Raw genomic sequence first — 26,525 nt, 5'->3', positions numbered from 1 at the left:
GCAGGAAATTACAGCACAAAAAGAAAGTTTGATTTGTTGCCAAATCAAAATTGAACAATCTTGAGCGGAACAGGAACATCTGCATCAATTTTCACTGCAATTAATACTAAAACATGAGTGTGTCAACCTCAGAAAATTAAGAGGTTAATCAGAGCCATTAAAGACTGTTGCTTTAGGACATTTGTATCTGTGGGAAATGCAATGGAAATCCATCCAGTAGATGTGGAGCTATTTCAGCCTGCCTGACCAACATGACTACAACACAACTTCTGTGAGAAAACAAGGTAACCTAGATTCTCAGCATCTGATTGTAAAATTACTACCAACAAACATTTATTTCAGTAATAATTTTTTCCATTTTTACAGGCCAGATACCACACACAGTCTGTGCGATACTGTGAGCAAAGCAGAACATCTGTGGATCAGATCTCACAGTCAGCATCTGTTTTCCAGGAACAGCAGCATATGTCTGTGACAGATGTGTAAACATCTCCATCATCTCATCTGTCATTGGGCCGCTGCTAGTACATTTTTTTTCCATGCCAGCAGTCACATCAAAGATGCAGCCATAGTTTGACATTTTTTAAAGACATACTCATTACTCAGATTACAGAACAAACTGAATTTACTCTTGCCAGTTGAATTTGCAGCTAAAAACAATGAACAACTTAAGTTTAATTGGAAATACTTTGTAATACATGGAAAACATCAGGTATTTAAACCACTCGCTTAAATATTTTGTTAAATAAACTGAGTGAGATTTGCCTTTTCTCCCCCAAAACCAACGTTAAAACTTCTATTCAGTCAACATTAAAAGTCTATTTCAGTTTACATTCACAAATGTAATAATTATTTTGAGTAAACACACATGACGTCTTGTTGTTGACATTTCACCGCAGCTGGCATTCGAATTATAGCTGCAGCAGTTTTCTCGCGACTCATTTCCCTCATAACAAAGATAAAAATAATTGTCAAAGCACAACCAGAAGTTGGGGCAATTTAAAACCTTTGCAATATTTCAATTAACTTGAGCCGATAAAGCTAAACATGAACACAAAGTCAAAAGCACAATATGGCTTATGTAAGGTTTAAAAGGTGACAGCAGTAATAAAACTGAAGGTGACCGAGGTCAAAGGGGCAAAGAAAAGTAAAACTGTTGTGTTTATAATCCTGTGCTGAAAAGTGAATTTCAGTTCAAATAAAAAGTTTCTTTGTTCTGATTTAATGAACTTTTTTTTTTTTTTTTTTTTTTTTTTAAATAGACTGGCAGAAGAAGCAGCTGTAATACATATTTCCTTTGTAAATCCACTGAGCTGTTGCAGAGAAGTTTATGATGTGGAGATGGGGTGGAGAGCAAACATTTCATTGGAAGACGTCCACTAACCTCGGCTGCCCTGAGCCAAATCGAGATACTCTGAATGCATTGACACTCATGCATCACTTACCCTTAAAGGCTGCAACAGAGCTGTAAATCCATCCGAAATTTACCCAAATTTGGAGGAAGAGCCGTTAAAACAAGAACAAAGAATGTCCTAATAAACATCCAGAGACAACGATTCTAACTGTACCATTTATTAGTTGTACAATTATGAAAAATAATCATAAAAAAGACTGGAAGCCCAAGATTATTTACAATCTTTTTCTCTGAAGTGAGGTCCCTCTTGTGAGTCATGTTCTCAGCCTTCTTTTTTTAATGTTTTTTTAAATCACAGGGTATTTATTCACGATATGTTTAACTTTATAAGACAGTCCTTTTCTCTTTTTTGACAAATGTCAAAAATTACATACGTACATACATATACATACATACATATATATAGATATCTATAAAAACAAAAATCATTCAAGTATCAAAATACAGACCGCTAGATTCATGTACAATATCATTCTCATCATTGTTGTCATCAGATTAGTCCCAAAATATCTTTCCTGATCCTCAGCAATGTGCAAAAGCAGAACAGGACCAGGCTGATGGCTAAAGGTGCTGACACCAGCGCGCTGAAGACAGTGTACCATAGAGTTATCGTACTGGCCGGATAAAAATGTACCACATATACAAGAGTTAAATCAAAATGAGCCGACTATGCACCCATATACAGATTGGTGGACCAAACAGTACCATTAACAGTCAACATATTAGGAGTTAGCTAGAGAAACATGCCGTGCCCTATTGTTCTTGTCTGCAGCTATAAATCTAGAGTCGTACCGGCCTGCATGGCAGGTTTGGTGAATAATCTTGTCGAGATTAACTGAACAAAGGGGCAGGGAAGGAGAGAAAGAACCACACCTGATCCAGTTCCAGCATTAGGACAAATCATAGTCCTATAAAAAAGTAAACGCCCACCCACACACACACACACTCACGCAAAAAGTAAAATAAACACCATCCCCCGTTATTTCAATATAAAACAGTCTTTTAGTGTCAGTTTCTTTGCCCCTTGAGTTTGGTAAGAGAGCTCCTCCCATGCAAGATTACATTGTTTATCACAGTTACACATGTATGCAAGCTGACGGTGATGAAAGAAGCTAAAATGTTTGGATACAGGACAAACAACCCAGGAAGAAGTGTGTACCTACAGTGTGAGGTCTCTTGTCTGACAGTTTGTTTCATAATAAAAAGTGAATGTTCCTCATCTCTGCAGCAACTTCCCCTTTAACTACAAGTTCTGCTTTGAAAACGGCAGGTACATTTCCTGAAACGATAAACACCAACTCTCAGTGAGGGACGTGATGATTCATTTCGGAGGAAATGCACACAACATAACAAATACATCTGTCTCTAATGTCGCACGGAACAACCATCACTTTTCTAAGCATCGACAAGTTAAATGGAGGGGGGTGCGTGCGTGTGTGCGTGCAGGGTGATGAAGTTGGAGAAGTCTGATGAACCGGGGGAGCGTGTTGCGTTGCCGAAAGGTTTACATCCGTCTTATTCTCCAGGCCCGTGTGTAACTGTGGGCACAATCCGACTGCTGATGTGATCTGCTCGGTGAGAAGTGGGGCAATGATCCAGCAAAACATCCTACCCACCACTCAACAGGGCTCATTCCTGTCCTTTTCTCACTGTCTGGGATTGGCCACAGTGTCAGCTACAGGGAAGGGACACAGACACACGCAAACAAAGCAGTGGAGTTAAAATAAAGTAAAACCGGCGGACACAAACAGCACTATAGTGATGGATTACGTCCTTCGTAATGATTAACTCTTTTCACCAAGCATCTGTGAAACATTAACCTGGTATGACTGGGGGGGGGAAAGGCAATGCTGACAGGATGAACACTGAAGGCATTTGTTGTGAAAGGAAAAAAAAGAGACAGGGGAAAATGCACTTATTCTTTCAAACTTGGGGATTTTATGAAAGTGCTTAGGTGTAGTTAGTTCGCTTCAGATGAAGCATTGGGTTTAAATCCTGACTGATAGTTGAGAGCATGCCAGTTTTGAATTAGTTTGAGCTGTCTTTTTGGAGCAAGGACCACTAACATGCAGATCCATATCTGCCTCTGTGCCCTATTCTGTCCCTCTGATCCTCTCTAGAAACCCCACCCCAAAATGCTTACTTCATTAGCATCAAAAGGATCATATCACAGTGCTAGGATCTTGGCCTCTTTTGGCTTTAAGCAGGCAGCTGACTGTAAGAAGAAGAAGAAGAAGAAGAAAGAAAAAAAAAAGCCTTGCCCTTAATTGATCTTATTTAACCTCAATAACACCTGCATCCCTGCGAACATAAACATGCTACAGTCCGACTGATGCATAGAATTACAGGATCAGTTTCACAGTTCAGGAAACATGTCCATCCAGGTACAGGATGTGTGCAGTGGGTCACTCTTGGCTGTGGTAAAAATCAGTTTTCTCAGCACTCGGTGAAGTCAGGAGTTGGAACGTCAGAGTGAAAAGCCTCAGAGCGGCCGTCGCCTAACAGAGCAGGAAAAGCATTAAGAAAAGAGAGAGCTTATCACCAAGAGCAAAGAGTGGGATGTTGACAGTTGGGAAGAAAAAAAGAAAAAAAAGAAAAGAAAGGGGGAAGCATTGTTGGAGGAAGCATATAAGGTAAACAGAAAGGAGGAATAAGGGAAAGTGAGTGGCAGGCTCATAGTAGAAGAGATACCAACTAGACAGCTAGAAGACGGTGGGCAAGGTGGAGGGGTTGCATTAATAATCGAGAAAAAGTGTAAAGGTGCTGGCAGTTAAACATAAGAAGGGGCAACAGCTGGTCAGTTGTCATAGAGTGTGGTGTTGTCGGAGGAGGAAACAAGTGATGGCGGTGGGGAGGAGCAGAGGTCCAGCGCGGAGAAAGAGGCAGCGTCACAGTGAAAGGCACACAGAAGGAGGGGAAGGAAGGAGGGTGAGGCTGAGCCCAGGAGGAAGAGGGGTCCACTCAGAAAATGGTGGTCTCGTACTTAGTGCTGATAGTGCGCTTGGATTCCTTGGGGTCCATGAGCCACGTGGCACTACCCTGGGACTGAGAATCGCCTTCCTGGTCCACGATGTCCCCCTGTGAGTACAAACAGACAGCAATGAAATATCTGAATCTTTCCATACGAGGCTGATTACACTTTTTGTAATGCTTAGATTCAAAATGCAGCAATGAAGTATTATTGTGGCAACAAACTGTAATTGTTTGTGGTGAAATTTAACCACATTTACCCATGAAAGTGTTGATGTTTGTGCTTAAACAGATTCCATAAACGACACAGTATCACACCTATCCATCAATTATCATAAAATTACAACCCCAATCCTAAAAAAGTTGAAATGCTGTCTAGAATGTAAAGAAAACAGGATGCAATGATTTGCAGATCTCATAAACCCATATTTTATTTATTATATTAGACAAAAAGGTTTTTAACTAATACTTTTTACTATTTCATGAAAAACATTAAGTCATTTTGAATTTGATGGCAGCAACACTTCTCAGAATAGTTGGGGCTCAAAAGATCAGAAGTACTATGTGATGCACTGCCATCTTCTCTGAGCCAAAGCTCTGAGGCAACTTGGAAAACTGTTATGTGGTCAGACAAATCCAAATTTAAAATTCTTTTTAGAAAACACGGATGAAAAGTCCTCTGGAGAAGAGGGACTATCAGGCTTGCCGCCAGTGCTCAGTTCAAAAGCCTGCATCTGTCATGGTATGTGGGTGGATCATTCCCATGAAATAGGCAGCTTGCACACATGGGAAAACATTATTGCCGAAAGGTATCTACAGGTTTTAGAGTAACACATGCTTCCATCCAGATGACGTCTTCTTCAGGGAAGGCCTTGCATAGTTTGACTAAACTAAACTAAACCACATACTTCATCTATTACAGCCGCATAGCTTCGGTGCTGAACTGCAGTTCAGACTTTTCACAATCAAAAACAGTTGACACACCATGAAATACAACAAAGAAGACGCAGAACTACTGAGCAGTTAAAAACGATACAATAAACAAGAATGGGACACATTTCTCTGCTGAAAGTCCGGCAACTGCTTTCCTCATCTTCCAGAAAATGACCTTATGTTTTTTCTCAGTGTAAACAGTTAAAATGTTTTGCGTGTTCAGATGTGAATAAAAATATGGGTCTATGAGATTTGCAATTTTTGAAATTTTAACTTTTCCTGGTTCTCATTTTGCTGAGCACTTTTGGGAGTAATTAGTAAGTAGCCCATTTTGCTGGCTTTTTTATTGATAAAACATAATAAAATTTTCTCTATGTATATCATAAAGGGACTTTTAAAAAAAGTAAACGTAAAAGTTTCAATTAAGTAAAAACACCCAAAAAGAATTCTGTGTACAGTATATAAACTTTGTCTGTCTTACTACAAAGCGTGTCACTAGAGGGCGTTGGAGTTAACAGTATACATCATGGTTTGTAGTTTTCAACACAGAGCAGTGAAAATATAGTGAAATAAACAGACACAAAAAAAAGTTTACGGGCTTTTCAGGAAAGTCAGAGAAAATAAGCTGTGACAGGAAGGCAAAAAAAAAAAAAGAAGAGAGTGGGTGAGAAGGGTGGGGATGGGATAGGAGGCAGCACCTGGGCAGCATGGCTGGCAGAGTGCAGCGGTAGGAAGGAGGGACGGTGGTTGGTGCAGGTGTAACAGTAACAGCAACGACTGTCGAGAGGAAGAGGAGAGTCCTGGGAGAAATAAACACCACCAGGAGGAAGAGAGGCGAGCCAGACGGAGACGAAGATTAGAAGAGAAAAGGGAAAGTGCACAAAGAACCAGGAAGAAGCAGCGACAGAGTCAAAGGACTTAAAGGGCGGGGAAAGTGACACAGATTTTAACAGGCATGACACATGAGGAGGTCGCACACAACACAGAAGACACTGCAGGTGCATTTTGAAGCTTATATGTGCTTATCGGTGTGGATATGTGTAACGGAGTATGAAGTGCATGTGTGCTCAGGTGCAGATTAAACACATTTAAAAATGTACATGTAAAAAAACAAAGCCACACAGATGAAACACACTGAACAGAATTACATTGTTAAATCATTGTGATCATTAAGCTACAGCTAGAAATGTGTGACTTGTCCCTGAGGTGGAGTTAGCTCATTTATATTCAGCACAAGCTTCCCTCTTAATGGTTTAATGCTAATGCCCAGATGAACATCAGCATAGCATAACCACTGTGATGTCGAGAGGTGTAGACTGATGCAAGCAATCTAACACCGTTTTTGCTTCCAAAAAATTAGGCGTGCGCTGAAAATTAATCACAAAACACAAAAAGTTTTTTTTCTGGCACAGAGAAGTAAAAAAGGATTTAAAATTCCAAATTTGCTTGAGAACATGTTGAACAATATTTCAGCTTGATTTGGTGTTTTTACTGCAACACTTTTAACAACCAACTCACCGCTGTTTTGCGTATGCTGCCTCGCGGTTTGGGCACAGGTTTGCTGGACTTGGTCTCAATGACCTCTGATCCAGATCCAGCTGGGACGCTCTGGTGCGGTTTGGTCCTCTGGGCCTGCAGAGCCAGCTGATATGCTACCTCAAATGCCTGGCCCAGTGTCAGTATAATCTCATAGGTCAGGTTCTATACAGAAAGGGAGAAAAAGGAGGATCACTGAGTCATTACAAGCCTTTAGCCAAAGGACCACCACCACCACCATCTCAGTGTGCAGCGAGACAGCAAAACGTAACAGAAGAAAGATTTTTCCTCCAAAACTTCTTCAAAACAAAATTGCATAACCTGAAGAAGTGGCAGTAATCTCAGGAGTATTGTGCAGCAACCCCCTGTTCCTGAACTAGATCCATCCTCTGTAGCTCAGTAATAAAGCTGCTGGATTATTCTGTTTTACCCTGACAGCTCCCAGGTACGAACAAGCACTGCAGACTAAAGACAGATGATTCATGCTTTATACGTTATGCCTTGGGAGTCTGAAAAAGCAATCCTATGGTGGGAACAACAATCATCATTTGAAGAGACACATAACACAGAGCTGTGAAATCCTCTTTATATCCTTTGATGTAGTAACCTGCCCTGAGATAAAGCACTCCATGTACACCGATACGCAGAAACTGAACATTTCTCTTGTGTAGTGACGATTGTGCCTGGCGGACCCTGAAAGCAGCCATATAGTCAGTACAGTTTAAAATAACCAAATAAACCTCATGGAGATTCATATGGACACTTTCGGTAGCAGAAGGGACACGGCAAAGCTGTGGTAACGATTTGACTCATAGAGTCAGTGTTTAATGACTACCAACAGCCCGCAATCAAATAAAAAAACATTACTGTCTACAGCTGAAAACTTCTGTTAAGCTACTGCTAGCATAATGGACAGGTTTTTGACGGGGCTGCCACACAAACGCAAAGCAGGAGATGAAGCATCGCCAGATAGGTTTCCAAACCAACTTCCTTCCAAGTCAAAGACTAGAAAATATGGTGAAGCATATCTTCCCTTTGGCTTCACCTGCACAAGTGCAAGGTAGGTCTCCCCTGCAGAATTGGTTTTTCCTGCGTCGGGAGCACCCGCTGGGCTCTCCAAATCACAGACACACAGTATCCCACATTCTTGACTTTTAGTTCACAACCACTTCTTGTAATGACTAACTACTCCTGACATTTTGGAGATGTTAGCTCTTTATACAGTAAAGTTACAGTGGGATACAAATAACATCAGACTGATCCTGCAGTAATTTGTTCCCCGCTTCATATCACGGACAAACAGTATCCCACAGCTGTTTATGTTTTTGAACCCATTTTGCACAGAGAGGTGTTTTTTGAAAAATGTATTGATAGCAATGTTGAATATTATTACACAGGAAAAAAAAACAACTACACGTAAAGTAACTACACCATGACGACTCTGCCTTTCTAAATGGAGGGACAGTAACATTTTTCTTGTAAAACAAAGGGGGGCCCAGCAAAAAAGGTTTGGGAAACACTGAGCTACTACTACTGTTCAAGGCCCACAGGTACCCTGAATAAGCAGACAAATTGCAAGCTGAGATAAATAGCAGATAAATCTGTGCTTTGTTTTGAACACAGGGGAGAAACTCCAGAAGTACAAAAACTGCAATTCCTCTGTGCAAAGCTTGAAGCTGGCTCCAAAAACGACAGACTTCCATGTTAAAATGTCACATTTTACAGGTACAAAAAATATTTTGGCCTCTATGGATTGTTTCGCCCTTCATAACAATTTAATAACAACATAATAATTGAGGACTCATTCTGAAGTACTAAACTGGAGCGCTTCACCGTGTGCCTACTACTACTGGTGACTTTTAGAACATTTCTAATTGATTACATGACTAACACTGTTCATTTCTGTGTGGTGCTGACCATCCAAGAAGTTTGTGCTCTAATGTTTTATCCATCTGTTTCTTACATTAATTAGCCTGTATGTGTGTATCTATATTGCATGCCTGCTTGCATGCCATGAGCTGCTGTTTATGAATGCAACTTGCTAAGCGCTAGCTGCTAAGTTAACCCTCCACCCTCCCATCTTTGTAAGATAACTTCTGGCTCTAAAACGCCAGCATATAAAAGTTTCAAGAGCGATGGGTGACATCACAATCACACAATCATCTTTTATACCATCTATAGTACAATAGAGCCCAGTACAAGTGTCCTTACCACATCTACTGTGCTGAAGACATGGCAGTAATGGTGGCTGGTCTGCAGGTCCTTAGTGATGTAGGCAAATGTGCACAAGTCCTCTGGGTCCTGGGCTGCACAAGAAATGTTACGGATCTCGTGCTCTGCAATGATGTTCTGGACCAAGAAGAGCGACATGAGTGAGGTTTAGTAATGAGAGTACACAGTGCATTCTTTCATTTTTTTAATTTTATTTCATTCCATCAACATTGAGACAATAATGCTGTTAGAAAATGTTACAAAATAAAAAAACTAAACGGTTAAAGGAGAGACACTGACTGCCAGCCATCACAAGTGCAACTACAACAAGACCATGTTGAGCTTCAACATTTCAAAGCCTTTTTTTATTAATGTCAACTAAATGTCAATCAGATTTGCTTCCTACAAGGAAATATAAGCACAAACTAATCTGACACAAACTTGCAGGCATGATATTTACAATCACAGAAAGAGAGGAAGCTTGATGTCTGACTGCGTCACTTTCATGCACACATTAAAAAAGGAAACATGCTGTTATTTGCCCCGGCCTCAATTTGATGTATCACACGCCTCAAAGGACACGTCTGGTTAAGAAGTAAACCTTTACGCAAAGAAAAAATATGTATGTATGTGTGTGTGCGCATGTGTGTAGTCGCTAACCTTGTTGGCTGCATCGATAAACTTCACACCCTTGTATGTGATTGAAAGGACGATAGTCGGGACTTTTCTCATTTGCTCTGTTGACCTCTGGAGGAAAGATTAAAAGGACAGGTCAATTGCCACTCACGCAAACAATATCTATGAGTTTATCCTCAGGGATTGGAGAAACTTGTCATACCCGCATTTTGGCACAAGCATCCTGCGTGGACTCAGTGCCCCTTAGTTCCTTAATAAGCATGGAACCAAGATACTGTAATGAAATGGAGGGGGAAAAGACATTACTGCTGATGTGTTTAATCAACAAAGCGGAATCATGTAGGAAGGAGAATGGTGCAGACGTACACTAGCTTCATAAGCGCAGGATTCAAAGATGAGTTTCTCCGGTTGGTGATGCCAGTTCTGAACCGGGGCGTACGGTGCTGCTAGACTAGGTGGCCGCAAGGTCAGGCGGGGCTCTCGTTGCCAGTCTTCATGTCGCTCCTATAAAAATAACCATAAGTATCAAAGAAGCCTGGCAGAGGCCCTCAATAATCATTAACACACTCGTAGATATACCACATACAGGAGGCCTGTGTCGTTCGCTGCGATATCTTTGGGTAACGTCATAGTCATTTTCTTGTGCTTTTTTCCTCCCTGGCTCGCCTGCAGGCAGCAGAGGGTCCATTGAGCGTCCTGTGTAGGGCTCCATCTGACTCATGGGAGATGAAGTCTGGGATCCCGGCAGGTCTTGGCACTGCGGAGATGTAATATGACACAGTTGGGTATCTCATGTCAGATGCACTCTCGATCATTAGCTATCACGCATTCATCTTTGTCAATATACTTTGCAACATTTACAGGCTAAAAATAAAGAATTTGAAACATAAGCCTAAGTTTGTCGGACAGTATTCAAACATCAGATCTGGTTCCGAAGTGAGTGAAGAGTAAACAAGAAACATTTTGTGAAGCACTTTTACACAGGAAAGTAGTTTGTAGGTCCTCACCCTGATCTGAGACAAACGAGGAGGTTTGACAGGAGGCTCTTCATAAGGCCTCTCCGCTAAGGAAGCGATGATGCGTTTCCTGTGACCAAGTAGGCTAATTTTTAGCACCTGTAAAAAGGAAAATTATGAAGTGATCATACTGAGCAGCACATAAGGAAATGCCAGAAAACAACACATCAGGCACCGCTATCTCATTTGTGACGTTCCCTTAATGGTTCTCCATGTGAAGCTGTTTCTCCTCTGAGTCCCTTCTCTTCTGTTAATCTTGAATCCATATACGGGATTGCACAAGTTCACACGTTCATGCAGCGATACAGTGTCTGACATTACTTCACTGATCTACCGGTGATGGTATTGCACACAGAAATGGAGGAATGCAGCACCGATCTTGGAGTGAACAAGAAAACATGTTTCTTTCAGAGACCCTTCCCAGTAGTAGCAAAAGGCAACACATTTTCTCACAGACCAGTTAAGTCTGACGTGCCATCTTCTAACCAAGTAATTTCAGTTCTGTCTTTCAAAAGTGAAATTCTCAATTAATTTTTTTGAGTGAGACTTTGGAATCCATTTCCCAATATTCAACACAAATACACATTCACCTTCAGAGTTTTAGCCTCCTGCTTCAGTTTGGGGGGGGAACCTGAAGTAAACCGTCAAACTCGTTTCCCTATCCTGATTTTTTTTTTTCCAAGACACCTGAAGACTAATTTCACCCTCTGATACTCCTCACTGTCCTTGTACATCACTGTGACTCACATTGACAATCTCCAGCTCCCACAGGTTTCTGACGCAGTCCAGAGTGCGGTAGCCGCTGGACAGGAAGTTTTGCAAGTACTCATGCAGGCCCAGATTCTCCAGCCAGGAGGACAGGGAGTTGCTGCCGTCACAGCCGAGCGCTTTCACCTGCAGCAGAAAACGTAATCATTCACAGACACTTTGAGGAATTCAGGGCGTTGGCCGAACCAATATGCTGCAAATTTAGCCAATTTTCCTTGGCAGAAAATTGAAGGGTTCTGGTTTCAATAACCCCCGCAGATGTATTTTTGTATACAAGCAGAATGAGCTAAAGCAATACAAATTAAAGTGACAATACTGCAGAGGTGTTTTAGTTTAATTTTATTTTTATAACAAAAGTAAAGCTCCCAATACAATAATATAAAGCAAGCCCACCGCCAAACCGCATTCGACTTCATTATTAAGCACTATTGCTCCTGCTCAGCCGTATGCCTAACCCACAAATTAACTTGTTAATTTCCATAAATGCAATAGATACTTGGGTCTAAGGTGAGAATATTACTTGATCATCTAACATTAAAGCAAATGCAAAACACTGAATTGGGTCTGAAAAGTATTAAAGTAGGAATCAATGATTTATCACCTTTGGAAAGGAACGTGCTGCGTGCAGGATCTTCTTTCTGTGGCTCGGATCTGTGATTCCAATCTCTCTCAAGTCCTGGTCCTCCATTACATTGCTCCCCTTTAAAGCAACATACAAAACAAGCATTTTTTGTTACTGGCATTTCTATTCTAAGACCCATGAAAGTCATTAGAAAGCAAGGTACATTGAACTGTGTCATAATAAAGTAATTTAAGTTACCATTTAGTAAAAGGCAGTTTTTGTTTTTTTACGTAGTTTATTCAAGTCATCTATGAAAATCCCAAAACACAGACTGCTTTGATTTAAGATTATATATAATTAAGACGAACCCTCCAAGCTAAAAGCCTTCAGTGCAACGTGAGAATTGATCACAAGTATGCTACCATTGCATACCATTACTCCTGATTGAGATCCTCCCTAGAACTCAACTTAGTGACTATCACCAGAGGAGCCACATCGATAACCCCTTGAATGAGACTTAAGTGTGTGTGGGGGGTGGTACTGACAGGAATGCGGTGATTGATGTTCAAACCAGTCTTTGGTTACACACGATATCACCTTTGGAGACTGAGTGGCAACAAACGGATAATGGAGAAGGGAGGGATGAATCAATGTCTGAGTTGCAGAGTGGTCAGCGTTATGAGATGGAGGCGCATCGATAGCTGACGACAGCCGCGGGGGAAATCAAAACACCTTGACGTGTAAAAGGAAAGCCTTTATTTGAACACCGAACATCATTTATTCATTTATTTTAGTTCCATATTAAACAATTTCATGGTACAACAGACCAAATAAGAGAGTCACAAGACAGTAAACTGTGTTTCCCACAGATTTAGATTAAAACGATAACAGATTCATAATAAAGCTTCTGGGGTTTTCACACTTAATGTTGCAGCTTTACTGAGCAACATAATCAGCTGCCTCTGAGGTGAGTGAAAGAACTCCGAGATTACAGCTGATGATTGTGGGTCTTGTTTATTAACAATTTCCCTACCCACTGTTAGATCCTGGTTAGAGTGGCTCTTCAGGTCTCAGCATCTGGAGAGGAGAAGAAAGACTACTGTCTTCAACTGCAGTCCAGGAGGGTGGAATAGAACGTGAATATCTCCAAGAAGCAGCTGAATGACTGATTGGACCAAAACAACAACCACCCAGCAATTGAACTGGTAGTCAAAACCACAGGATGGCAAGGGCTGGGATTAGCCAATTAGCAGAGATTGAAGGAATTGCCGTCAGTTAAACTGAATTAAACTGACTGTTAACCATGCTCAGACTAACCAATAAGAAGTCGGTAAGGGTCACAAGTCCAGCCTGTTGGATATAAACCATAAATGCTAGCTGTAATGCTTCTACAGGGGAGTCAGCAGCTAACTCTCATCTGCCAGTATCACTACGGTCCAGAGAAGGTGCCGCCTCAGGGCTCATGTGGCTGACTCTTCAATATGAACCTAAAGTTAATCCTGTGGTGCTCACCTCTGCGCACACGCACACATACACACACACCACTAATGGCATAGCAGAGATGCTGTCTGTAGGTCAAACTTGACAGCCTGTTTTTCATGCAGATGCTGTTGATGCAAACAAGGGGCGGAGAGCATGAGGAGCGGGGAGGAGTGAGTCTGTTAGAGTAAATGCTGCAGAGCAATCTTTGTAATGCTGCCTGTGGAATCACAATGCTAATCACAATTCAGCTAAGACACTGACATAAACTTTTACATTGCCATCATGTTCATGCTGAAATTTCTAATAGGCTGTGATCCAGCCTGTCGATGGAAATCCGGAGAAGGAAGACGGAAAGCAGAAATATGAGTACCTGAATGCTCCAAGTGAGTTTATTGATCAGAACTCACCATGATCTTGGCTTCAGCCCACACTAAGCACAGGACATTATGTATCATCTCTTTTGCCTTCACACTGCCTCACACGAAACTGACAACTGAAAGCCCATTATCTCTGAGCAGCAACATGCTGATTGCTGCCTCTCTAGTTGAGGACTGATATGGTTTGTGGGGCTGAATGGATGATAATGCTTCAAAGTGTATGGATCATTGCATTACTGTCCCACTGGAGATTAACTGATAAATGGCTCTATGCGGGGGAATACAGCTGTAACAGACTGGGTTTACACTCTTTGCCCATTTCCTGATTTATTCATTTTTCTACCACTCGGATTTTCTCATGTGTCTTCTGCTAATTCTGGCAGATGTGCAGAAATGTTAACTCATCACTTCGAAATCATCCTGTTTATTGAGCTTTACAGACTTTAAGATTTGTTTTATGACATCTATCACTGAGGCAAGCGTTGTGTAGGTGCTGGAGTCCATCCCAGCCACCATAGGGCGAGACCCTGGGTACACCCTGGACAAGTCGCCAAGCTGACACAGGGCTCTTTTGTTCGTTTCTTTCAATCTTTTTTTTGTCCTTGGATAATTTTATTTCATGTTGAAGTTAAGCTGGCTAAGCTTAGACATAAATAAATGACTCCCAGTCCCCAGTCCCATGATTAATGGCTTGATGGTTGAATGACAACCTGACTGATAAAGCAAATAACTGTGAACACTAATCAACATTTTGCTTCTGGACACACCTCACTAAGCTAAACCAAACCAGAGCGAACTGAACACCTGTTAGGTGAAGAATGTTTGTTCATACCTGGTTTAATAAAAATTCTCATTTCCTTTCATGTAAAGTGTTACATTCACCTCTGCTATATCTGGATAAGCCATTTATCCTCATTCAAAGACTCTGAAAACACAAACAACATGATGTGGTGGTGACAACTCTGTGGGGAGATTTCTGGCTAATGTGCTTCCACAGGGTTGGCAGGTTTCAAGGAGTACATTAGTAGAGAGAACGCTAATATCAGCACAACATTGGCAAACAGAATACATTTAAAGCAGCGTAAGCTGGGCCTGTTTTATGCCTGTGCAGCTTGTCCAGCTCTGCTTTACTCTGTCCTCTCATTAAAATGCTGCTCTGTTCCTCCTCGGCCTATCCAGAGAACAGCCACAGTGGCCTCCCTGGTTTAAAAGCACTCTGAATTCAGGCTGGGTGCTCAGGGGCGCGGATCACTCATTCTGACCCTCTAAAGGACAGCTACCTAACAGCACTAAGACTCAGTTTGTCCTCCTAAACTGGCTGCCATGAGACCACTCAGACCTCAAAAGAAAAGTGCAAATGAAACGGTGACAGAACATTAAAAAAATGTTTCTTTCAAATTAACAAACAAATCTAAGCCCCCCCCCCCAAAGAAAAATCAATCAATCCATTCCCAGTCCTTTAGCTTCGGATGCAGGAAGCCATTACTGGATTTTTCCGCAGGGTTTGGTCCCTCGCTGCAGCATGAGCCCTTTGCATTTATTAAAAGGCAGAAAAAGCAATGACGACAGAAAAAAAAAAGGGGGGGGGGCACGGCGGGGGTCACGAAAACTTCATGAATTTAGATTACACGAACGCAACTCAGAAGTAGAAAAGGTTTGCCTAACCTTGGTGCAACTTTTAGATCTGACCAACTCTTTCTAAAAAAACAAAACAAAAAAGGCTTTCTCCTTATAAATCCTCAGCCACCTTCACTGATTTGAAACTCAAAGTAAATTTGTTCTCCCTCAGCTGACCGCATAAAAGTCAGATCCAGACGCCCCCGCCAGAAGACCGTCGGTCTCACAGTCGCCTCGAATACAAACGAACTTGCCGACTGTGTCACAGCGCAGAAGTCTAACACAGAGAAAAAGAGTCATTTCATTTCAACAGGCTTTACTTGTCAGCACCAACGAGCGGTGGAGAACAGCATGATTGCGCAGCGCTTGTTTCATCGGGACATTTGCTCCACGAGTCGATAAAAAGCATCTAATTGGTTTCAGAAAAAGGCTCGTCTCTGCAACGCTGCTTGAACACAATACATTCACTGCTGTTATTGATCTGCTTCTAGAGCGTGCCTGCAGGGGAGACACAGATCACAGTTGGCCGAGTGGCAGAGTAAACACTGTTTAATTAGTGATCTCGCTGCTACATCGGCTACAGCGACATACTATTTATTTTTCCAAGTATTCTTAACAACCTAATTCAGAGAAGAACCATTTTCTTACCATTGTTTAAAATTTGACGATGAAGTGTGAACATTTCAATTAAAATACTGGCATCTTGCCCGTCTTTTAGCAGCTCATAGGAAATGCATAAGAGTAATAACATGACTCTGCATCTATTTTTGAGTCTGAAGTGTTTGTAGATTGTTGTTTTGAAAGTCGCACACAGAAGGTGATCAGTCTCTTGAAGATAAAAGTGGATTGGCTGACAGGCATATCTGTACACAGTACTGGCAAAAAAATGTTTGTCTGGCAACTCAGCCAAGAACGAAATATGGCTCGTTTCTGCTCTATTCACTAATGCATAGATTAAACGCAATTCTAAAAGTTTAGCAAAGGCAAGGTGACTCAGAGGGTAATTCTAATTTCCAATTGAGACTAAATTGTGATTCATAAAAAAAAAGGTCAACATTTGCTGTGGGAAGGACATGTTGTTTTGTTCAGAGGTAAGAGCTTTTTCTCTAAACCCTGCAGCGACTTTAGGAAGCCAGGTGGTTAGTAAGCCATGTTTAAAGATAGAAATGTTGCCAGCTTGCTGCTTTGGAATAAAAAGAAGACTCAAGCCTAAGAAAAAGGAGTGTGAAAGCCTAAAAGACAGTAGGAAGATTAAACCCCGAGAGTAACTTCAGAGGCTTCAACACGTACTTAAATATGGGTGTGGATCACGCTTTCTCCAAGCGGAGAGGCTGATAAGTGGATGAATTCTCTAGTCTCGGGTTATGTAAAGTAGATTAAAAGGTTGTTTATGGGAGAATCAGAGTGCACTGAAATTAGACAGATATAGTTTGATAGCAGCCACACATTTTATTTATTAAACAAGAAACACCAAATTTATAATATTTAAGTCTAATTAACAAGCCTTACATGCAGAGATAAAGAAATAAATATACAGATACTGACAATCAGTGATGACCTTTATCTGGCGTCAGACCAGACAGTGATCTTCTAGTTTTCTATTGTCTAATTCTGGTCAGGTTGTGTTAATCATTGCTTCAGTTTGCTGTCTTTAGTTGACAGTAGTGGCACCTTGTGTGGTCTTCTGCAGTTCAGAGATGCTCTTCTGCATACATTGGTTGTAACGAGTGGTTACTGGAGTTACTTTCAAGTTGCCTTCCAGTGAACTCGAGGCATTCACAAGACATTTTCACCCAGAGATGTGGATGTTTTGACATTTTCAGATCATTCTTTGTAAAACCCTAGAAATAATTTTGTAGGAAAATCCTCAGTCCAGGCTGTCTGACACCAACAGCCATTTAAATCACCGTTCTTTTCCATCCTGAAGCTCCATTCAAACTTCAGAAGGTCATCCTGACCGTATCTGCATGCCTAAATGCATCGCGTTACTACAAACCCAATTAGATTGAACACCTGATTAGTATACATCATTAGCATACCAAATGAAGTTGCCTATATATAGTCTTTATTATATCCAGTTTTGCAAAGCTCAAGGTTAATGATTTAGAATTTAAAGTTCAAGTTTATTTTTAAAAATTGTTTAAAAAGTTTGATAAGTTAATCTCAAAGAAAAAAAGTGTGAAAAGAAAGAAATATATTCATTAATTTTTGTCCCATCACTTCATGTTTTTTTTGGGTTTTTTTTTATTATAGTAAATGTTTCCCTCAGAGAGATCGATGTTTTGTTTTGTAGTTTTTGAACTTTAAATGTCTGTACTGGTTTTAATATCGCTGCTATATCACATAACCTCAGGGCCTTATAAGTTGAAACGTGTACGTCTGTTTACATCTGCTGTCATGTGTTGTGGAGCTTACAAACAGAGGGGTATATCTTCTGAATCGCACAAGGAAACAGCTGTTATGCTTATGTACAATACGCTGAGTGTCTAAGGGACCATATTCTTTGGAGTCTTTGTCAGCTTCTCATAGTCGCACTCATCTGAGGCACAGTTCATTCAAATTCAAATTAAAAGTGCCCGAGACCCTTTCTTTCTTTCAGCTGAAATGAAAAGTTTAATTTGCACCCAACACAGTGGTTTATGAATTATTTTTGTAGTCGCTAAGGGAACTTGTTCTGTTTTGTTGTTGTTGCTGTGTTCCTGTTTATACGCAGCGCTCTGGATCTGGCTTCATTTACTTTGTGGTAAGTAGTAAGTCCACGTGGAGGGAATCTTGAGTACATTTATAACTTATGTGTGAATCTACAGTAGTGTTTGAAAAACATAATCTGTTGTCCACAGTGTGTTTTATTTGTTACAGTGAAGGTTTTTATAAGTCTGATAGAGATGTGAGTTCTTATCTTGACAAATAGGATGCTTATCTCTCAACTTTCCCACCGGTTCAGACTGCCAGCTGTGCCCCTTCATCAGATTTCAGGACTGAGAAAAGCAACTGAGCCAACTCAGAGAGGCATCGCACACTGTGGGCTCTATAAACTTGTCAGATTGGCAATAGCACCCCATTACCCATCAAGATTCTTCTCCCTTGTGGTCGGGCATCAGCTGCTTTGTTGGCAGCCGGCTCTCTGACTGTTAGCGAGAAGCCACGACAATCGCCTCCCAGGCCAGAGACAAACCATCTGAGAGTGTGAGGATCCAGGACAGCCTTGATTCAAAACTAAACCAGAGGTAACAGTATCAAACAAACTATCTGACAGGAGCTGAGCTCAGACTGCATCGGCTAAGTTGAATGGTGGATGCTTTGCTCAAGAGTCACCAGAACAGATGGAAAAGTTGAAACACTGAGTTAAGCCAAGCACTAAATAATGTAAATACCTATGATGCAAATATGATACCGAGTTATGTGAAAAGCATTTTTCAAAAAGTAAGATTATTATTATCACAGGGATACATCTAATTGAACTTTAGATGACGCTAACAGGATCATCATACTTAATGGCACTAATATGATCAATGCATAAAAGCACAAATGAAAGTCACTTTAGAGTACAGGGAAAAGGTAAAAAAAAAAAAGTCTTCAAAGATTTAAAAAGTGAAAACAAATGGCTAAACATACGAGAGAATTAAATATGAAACAAAGACAGTAATAAAAATGAAGTAAGTGAGGCACTCACCATGTAGTGAAGGTCGTCGAATCCATTCAGGAGTAGTTTGCTCTCGTACTGCGGCAGACCCACATGCTCCAGCCAGTCTCCCACGGGCTGGTCCAGCAGCCGGCCTGCAGCACCTGCTGACAGGGGAAAGCGCTTCAGGAGTGAGAAACCTTTCAGCCGGTAGCAGCGGCACTCCGAGGACGAGACGTGGCATTGCCACATCATTCTCGGCCAGCAGAGCCGAGCGCACCAGCAGCAGGAACGTGAGGGAGACAGTGTCCTCTGTGAACAAGGCGTCAGCTCCCGCAGGACAGCGGGGGCTGAACAACAGTCACTCGAAATAGATAAAACTACCCCTGAGTCGGGGGTGAAGGTAAGACAAAAGGGATAAATCCACAAAAAAATGGATAATATCTAAAAAATAAAGAATATATTTTTGCTATGGTAGTCAGCCAGGAGAATGCTGAAATGCATTTCTGTTTAGCACACAGCACGGTGCCTCACCTAACTCACAAATATGACTAAATATTTCATATCTGATTATGAAAAAGTCCCATTTCAGGAGGTACCTTTTTCTGCCCAAAAAGAAAAAAAAAATTAGGGCTGTTTTAATTACACTTTAACTTTACAATAACACTCAGAGGTTGGAGCATATAACTTTAGTTTAAGTTCTTCCAGGGTAGTAGATTTGTTGCAGCCAAGTGTAAGTGATCCAGACTTGTAGCCAAGACAGGTATTTGGTAAATAATTAGATCCCAGATTCACATATCCAACCTGTTTAAGATTTAATCCCCCACGGACAATCCAAACAGGAATCTACCTGTGATGTGCCACTGTCCACATCGGAAGCAGCAGGACAAGCAAAAAACGCAGAGGGACTTAAGGAAACCTGTGACATGACTGCAATGAACGGAGATTGATAACAGAGCAACACTATACTGACAGCTGTCAGCAGTCTAAGCTGAGAGCAGACTAATGTATACAAAGACAGATTGGTGCCTCTCCTCTAGTGAACATGTTACTGGAATTCTTTAACTCTCTTTCAAAGCAAATACACACTCCACACTAGAAACCAATCACTGCACAGGTAGTTACCTCCTAATATATTAACTACCCATCAAACACAGAGGCTAACAGAGTCAGTCGTTTTCTACCTTGTGAAATCTGGCAGCTTAAGTAAACAGCGTTAAATTCGATAACATAACATTTCTTTATAAAACACAGATTTGAAAGTTTCCCTTTCTGCTTGTCGGCTGTCTTATCATTTAAACCTGCTACATAAACAGTCACGTTCCAGATGAGGGTCCCATGTCAAAAGTTCAATTCAGACATTTCATAAGCTTGAAAATTTGTCAAGGAGAAAAGAAAAAAAAAATCCAGTCAAGAATCCGATCAGCTCCTTCAAAAAGCACTTTCAGTGATAGCTCACTCCCAGGATTAACTCCTCTGCAGACAAGAGAGCGCTAAGATTATCTGAGAGATGCGGTCCGGCAACAGACGAGGTCTAAAAGAAACATTTTTTTAGCTGCTCCTAGCTAAAGAGCAGATAACCTAGTCCTACAGATGCAGAAGTTACATCCTCCTATTGTCCTGACTGATCACAATTCTGCTGCCTGCAATTCCTCTCTCCTCCCTTCCTCTCTCGCTCTCTCTACCCCCCCTTCAATGCATACACTTCCCCACTCCCTCTCTCTCTCCCTCTGTAACACTGCAGGTGGCTGCTCTTTATCAGGGCTAGCTACCATTTCAGCTACAACCCCCCTCCCACCCACCCCTAATTTGCTCTCAAGTTCCTGCAGCATCTGTACCTCAGTCCGTTGTTTTTCCACATTCTCTTTGTAAAGGTAAATCAGTGAAGATACAACAGACTGGAGGCACAGAGCCAATCAACTCGGCACGTCACCGCCGAGCACCGGACCAAATCAAGGAGTAGAGGGAGGAAAAAAGTGATGCGGTTTATCACATCAAACAGAGAGCCTCCTCTTGACCGAGTCCCCCGATGGTCTGCTCCACTGAGCTGGAGCTGTGAGCGTGGTAGCTACAAGGTTAAGGCTCACACACGCATGGAAGTGGAATCAGACTCATGGAAACTTCACACCAAGTGCCTGTGATGGGATGCTAACTACTTTACTGCAGCAGTGTCAGCTTTCTATTTAGTCTGCTTCCTCCAAAGCAGAATGAGCTCACCCCCTGACATACGTACAGAAGTGGTTAATATTTAAACAGCTCAATCCAGCGCAGGGCACAGCAAACCACAGGGCTAGAATAAGACGATGGAGTTTGGCGAAGGAAAAGAGGATGTGCTGCTTTGTTTAAATATATTAAAAAGATTGCTCAGGCACAGCGGTGACTGACAGTGGATGTTGAAGAATGTCAACAGGGAGAGCTGAAGGGAAAGATTTGATTGCTCGGGTTACTGCTACAATCCTTGGACGCCATCCATCAAACCTTAATGACAGGCTTTGAAAAGCAGAATAACAGCAGAGCAGGTTACAGTCCTTACACTGCTTGTAATACAGGTTCTCTCTCAGGCACTTTGGTTTTAAAAATAAAGATCCTGGTACATTATGATGCAGATTTAGTACTTGGCTCATGTCAGACACCACAGCTTGAATTACTGCCTCAAAAAAACAGAGACACACAAAATAAACCAAGGGGTCAAATCTCAATGGTGGATGACACACGCCTTTTAAAAGAAACGTTTTAGACTCTTTTTTTTGTCATTTGTTCTATAAAAAAACAAACCAGTAATTTCTAAAATAATATTTTTGTATCCAAACCTCCATTTGTAACTAATCTGTATTTAGAGCTCTCCTCTCCACTATCATTGCCAAGCACTTGTTTAATATCTTTTAAGGTTCAGGGTGAGCATCTAATAACTATAACTATAGTATAAATCAAATTCCAAGCATTCCAAGCCCACTATTTGGCAATAAAGGCAGCCGTTGCATTAACATCCACACCCACAAAAAGATAAATAATGAATTAATACAAGGTGCTTTTGCTCACATTTATTAAACAGATGAGTAGCTAATGGAAAACTACCCATTTCTTCCTGTTTTCCTTCAGGTTTCCTTGATAAGTGTCAAATTCACAAATAAATTAAGTCATTTTAACATGCATGAAAAGGCAACAATATTAGTAATCATACTCTACCTGGTGTAGCGTATTGCTGATCTCTGGAAAAATCAATGCCTGCACCGATCATAGTCATCATCTTCTCGATCTAAAGACAGGAACAGAGGGGGGGGGGAAACAAAATGTAAGGGCTTGGAAGAGTGATCAGAGTTTGGCCACCACCTTTCACCAGCAAAAATACAGAGAAAAGCCCCTAAAGCAATAATACACTGTCCCTGTAAGAGCAAATGATGAGTATGTCAGCAAGAAGAAAATTAGGTTGCAGTGATTTTGCAAAGACATGTTAAAGGACAGCTTGAGGACCGAAACGGTTGAGTGCCCTTATATCCTATTTATGGTCACATTAAAACAATCATTGCTATTGTCCCACATTAAATGAGTAACCAGGGCTTGACTGCAGGTAGGGGACAACAGGCACAAAAATGCTGCTTTATACTGGCATGCCGGTCTTACCGTCCGACTCTAATAAGGTTAAAAGCAAAAGGGTAATTGTAATAAACAAGCTTAAAGAGAACGTGCGCAAGTCTGGAAAAATAATACAGAACAAAGTCTGGTTGTTTATGTTTCCCATGTACTTATAAAGCTCTCAGTGAAGAGAGTTTTGGAGCAGGTTTAACTGTGTCTTGATGCTTAAACCAATGCTTGTAACAAATGTTTCAAGACAACTGAAGCTTCGTAGACAAAACACAAAAAGGGTTAGAAACCCAGCAAGACTGAGAATGAGAAGCTACAGCTGAAACGATGCCCAGAAACCTAACATTTCTTGCAATAATTTCATGCATCATGACATAATGCATGATGCATGCAACATCACCAGCAGTTTGTTTCCAATCATAGTAAGTCACGTACATACACACATCACATGCACATGCCGCTTATGGACTTGTAAAAACACAATACTGTCATTTCATAGAAATGTATTCATAAGCGAAGCAGCAGTGGGACATGAAACTGCAATATTACATCTGTCACAGCACAGAATCATGGTTCCCTTTAAAGTGGCCCAGAGCTGAATATGCATGGACACTGGGAGTGAATTAAATGCAAACGGAGAGACTGACTGTGCTGCTGTCACACCTGTCAGGTACTCTGACTACTTTGAGTATGAGGCCATGTTGTATAAACTAGAGTGAACAGATAAAACTACAGCTGGAGAAGTTTTATCTGAATTTGAATGTCCTCGCTCCTTAAAAAGCCCCCAGACACATTTGATGACCCCATTAGTATAATTATATGTGAGATAATAAAGCGACACTGGAAAACCAAAGTAGCAGTCTTTTTCATCATCGATCAGCAGGTGGATGTTTAGTAGTGAAATAGTGCATAATTAGAAGATTAATGTCAGAAGGGCAGAGAAAGATATTAACTTTGAACAATGATGCATCTATTTTAGTATGCTGCTGTCAGACTGGAAATCCAGTCACAAACTGAAGTTTCTGGACTTAGAAAAAGAAATGAATAATCTGAGTTAATGTTATTCCAAAAGGGTTCCTAAAGCCTCAAAGGATCCCATCTACCTCTACAAAGAATGCCCCAGTAGAGGACAGAGCCAAAACCCAAAAGGACCAGAAGATTGACATCTTACGCTGTCGGAGGAATTAGATCTTCTTTGTTTTGGGGTGTCACAAGTCGCCGGTGTCTGCTGAGAGAGAATTCATCGTTTTGTTTCGCCTTCTTCCCATTCAAAGTGTGTATCCACACTGTGCCAACTATCCTCTGGCAGTGTTATTATAATCATCCTGTTTCACACAAAAAACACTCTTGACAGGAGATTTTAAAAACTCTAAATTGAAAGAAACACTATTCCAGATGGAAAACTGCACACGTTTAGTGCATAACAAATGCATCTGTTATGACTGGATCTATGAATAATCAGTGTAGTCATAGGAAGTGAAGAAATATAAACACAAAAGCTCAGGATCACACACTCAGCCTCAGTGTAAAGTACAATTCCTTCCTCATGTCCACATTCTCCACATTCATGTTCACCATCAGTCCTCAATACGGCAGAGGGAAAATGCCAAAGTTTTGGCGAGAAGAGGTGTGAGACAAAGGACGGTTAGAGAATGGCATTATTTTTGATATCCATCTGCCCAGTGTGAAGTCACCATACTCTTGATTAGAGTCCTGCATATTGGGCAGATGGTAGATTAGTCACACAAGCTCAACAAATAACTGCCGTCCACATGTTCATTCTATGTCGTTAAACAGGAAAGCTGATGATGGAGTGGGAACACAACTTCTAGCTGAGCAAAGAGCAAACATGAGTCATCAAAAATAGTTGCCTCCTCTTCACACGAGAGTCTCTGTATGCATGTCACACATACTGAAAGCATGTGAGACCTTGTGTGCTCAGACTTTTCAACAGTGATGGTTCAGTTAGTCTGAAGCATTTTAGGAAAGAAGAATGATGCTGGTTGGGAGAGATGCTCCCCCCACACCTCCCCCCCCCCCCCCCCCCCCCCCCCCCCAAAAAAAAAAGAATAGCTCTGTTTAGTAAAAATCTTTGAAACAACATGAACAGCATGTAGTTGCTGTTGCTTCTTGGATTCCTTAGATTTTCTTCTAGTGGTGAAATAAAAGAAAAACACAAACCAACTACGTCTTCATTAGAATTTCTGTTCACCTAGGGATGGCTGCTTATTTTCCTAAGTTGTGATATCAAACTGATCTTGACAGGTTTATGTTGCTCTCATAATAAACTAAATTATTAGGCCTTGGCAGGACAAAAGCAATTAGAAAGCCCCTGATGAACGCTGGCCTCGACTGGGGGTCTAATCTGTAAAATCACACACATGCATAAGCAGTAGCAGCACCTGAGTTAATGAAGACAAGGCAGTGCTCTTTGCCTCATTAAAGTGGCCAAGGTCTGTACTCGAGGGAGGATAATACTCCCATCAATCGCATCTTTGACACACAGTTCAGCTGCCCAAGTTTTTTACTCCACCATTCAGGAGATAAAACAGGCCATTGTACTTATAAACACTGAAGGAGAATTTAATATATACACTCACTACTGTGGATAAACAAAATAAACTGGATGCGTTTAAAATGTCACTTAAGTTAAAGCACAGAGCTTCTTTTTTTTCCTATTTAAAGAAATGTACACACATGAACGCACACACAAATCACAACAAAAAAAGCACATCAACGTTCAGTCCTGCTGTATTGGCCTCACTTATCCAGCATAATGGAAAAGGGAATGTTAGCTGCTCCAATGAGAGTTCAAGGCAGCTATCCAGAAAGGTAGGTGTGTTGGAGCTGGGTAAATATATCCTTATCAGAGGATGCCAGCCAGTGATTTCCTCAAAGTAAATCACATTCACAGCAAGAAGAGGCTTCTGAATTTCATGGTCAGGAACTAGGATGCTCAGTGTCGTGAGAATTAATAGAGGAGAGAGAGAGAGGGGTGTGTTTTTGTGCTGCAGGATTGAATCAATGCAGAGAACTGAAATGGAGAGGCATCCATTGTTAGAGAGCCTCACTGTGAGCATAGGGATACAATGAGAGGGGTCAGAAGTCACTCAGGAGGTGGAGGTCAACAGCTGAAGAGCCAGCAGTGTTGCGAGATGGCCAGGGTGAGATTAAAGACGCATGAACCCATTTATCATGCTCCTCACAGTAGGCCTGCTGCCCTGAGGTGACTTCGCAGAATAACGGGTCCGCTATCCTACCGGGATGTGAAAACACAAACTGTCTTTTCATTAACAGCCTTGAACAATGCCCAACTAAAGCCGAGAGAAAGGGTGGCGGCAGAGCTAAAGGACGCCTGGCAGTGTGTAGAGGGTGAAACAAAAGGCTGCAGCAGAGACCGTGTGCCCAGACCACCAGCCTCAAATTGGCAAGCTGGCACCAAAACAAGGGTTGGACGAAAACTACGGACTAGTGAAAAGCATCAAGGGGAACACAAACACAACCCTGTTTGTAGCAGGTGCCAAGACCTCAATGCCACAGTGGGACAAAACACTGTCAGCAGTCCCATCAACATCCTCCTGAAATAGCCCAATGTCATGCTTATGTTTTTATGAACAACGTCCCCTCTGGGAAACCTTGAACACTCATTCCGCATTACACATAAATATTTCCAGTTAAACTTAAACTAGAAAGGGCATTCCTTTGCAAATAATTACTAGAGTTATACCAAGCAGTGGCTGCTGGGTCAGCCCCCTGTGGCTCTCCTGTGTTCTCCCCCTGGTGGGGATCAGAGAATAGA

General features: G+C 41.4%; 1 protein-coding gene across 7 annotated transcripts in view; it reads right to left on the bottom strand.

Moving 5' to 3' along the window:
- Nucleotides 1–1,550: 1,550 nt before the first annotated feature.
- The window catches only part of LOC134618063 (ankyrin repeat and SAM domain-containing protein 1A-like), a 63,563-nt gene continuing 38,588 nt past the window's right edge, over nucleotides 1,551–26,525 (bottom strand). For 2 of the 7 annotated variants that reach the window (XM_063463264.1, XM_063463268.1), the window contains 12 exons: nucleotides 22,331–22,400; nucleotides 19,196–19,311; nucleotides 12,086–12,184; nucleotides 11,464–11,610; nucleotides 10,708–10,815; nucleotides 10,287–10,457; nucleotides 10,067–10,204; nucleotides 9,903–9,974; nucleotides 9,725–9,811; nucleotides 9,065–9,202; nucleotides 6,836–7,018; nucleotides 3,926–4,492 (listed from right to left, as the gene is read on the bottom strand). In XM_063463264.1, coding sequence (XP_063319334.1) covers nucleotides 4,376–4,492; nucleotides 6,836–7,018; nucleotides 9,065–9,202; nucleotides 9,725–9,811; nucleotides 9,903–9,974; nucleotides 10,067–10,204; nucleotides 10,287–10,457; nucleotides 10,708–10,815; nucleotides 11,464–11,610; nucleotides 12,086–12,184; nucleotides 19,196–19,311; nucleotides 22,331–22,400 — 1,446 coding nt within the window. In that variant the 3' untranslated portion in view covers nucleotides 3,926–4,375. The other 5 variants (XR_010091787.1, XM_063463266.1, XM_063463267.1 and 2 more) reach the window with 5 other exon arrangements.

The sequence above is a fragment of the Pelmatolapia mariae genome, linkage group LG20, assembly GCF_036321145.2.
Source record: "Pelmatolapia mariae isolate MD_Pm_ZW linkage group LG20, Pm_UMD_F_2, whole genome shotgun sequence".
NCBI lineage: Eukaryota > Metazoa > Chordata > Actinopteri > Cichliformes > Cichlidae > Pelmatolapia > Pelmatolapia mariae.
Note: the sequence above shows the minus strand (reverse complement) of the source record. Positions and strands in the feature narration are given on the sequence as shown.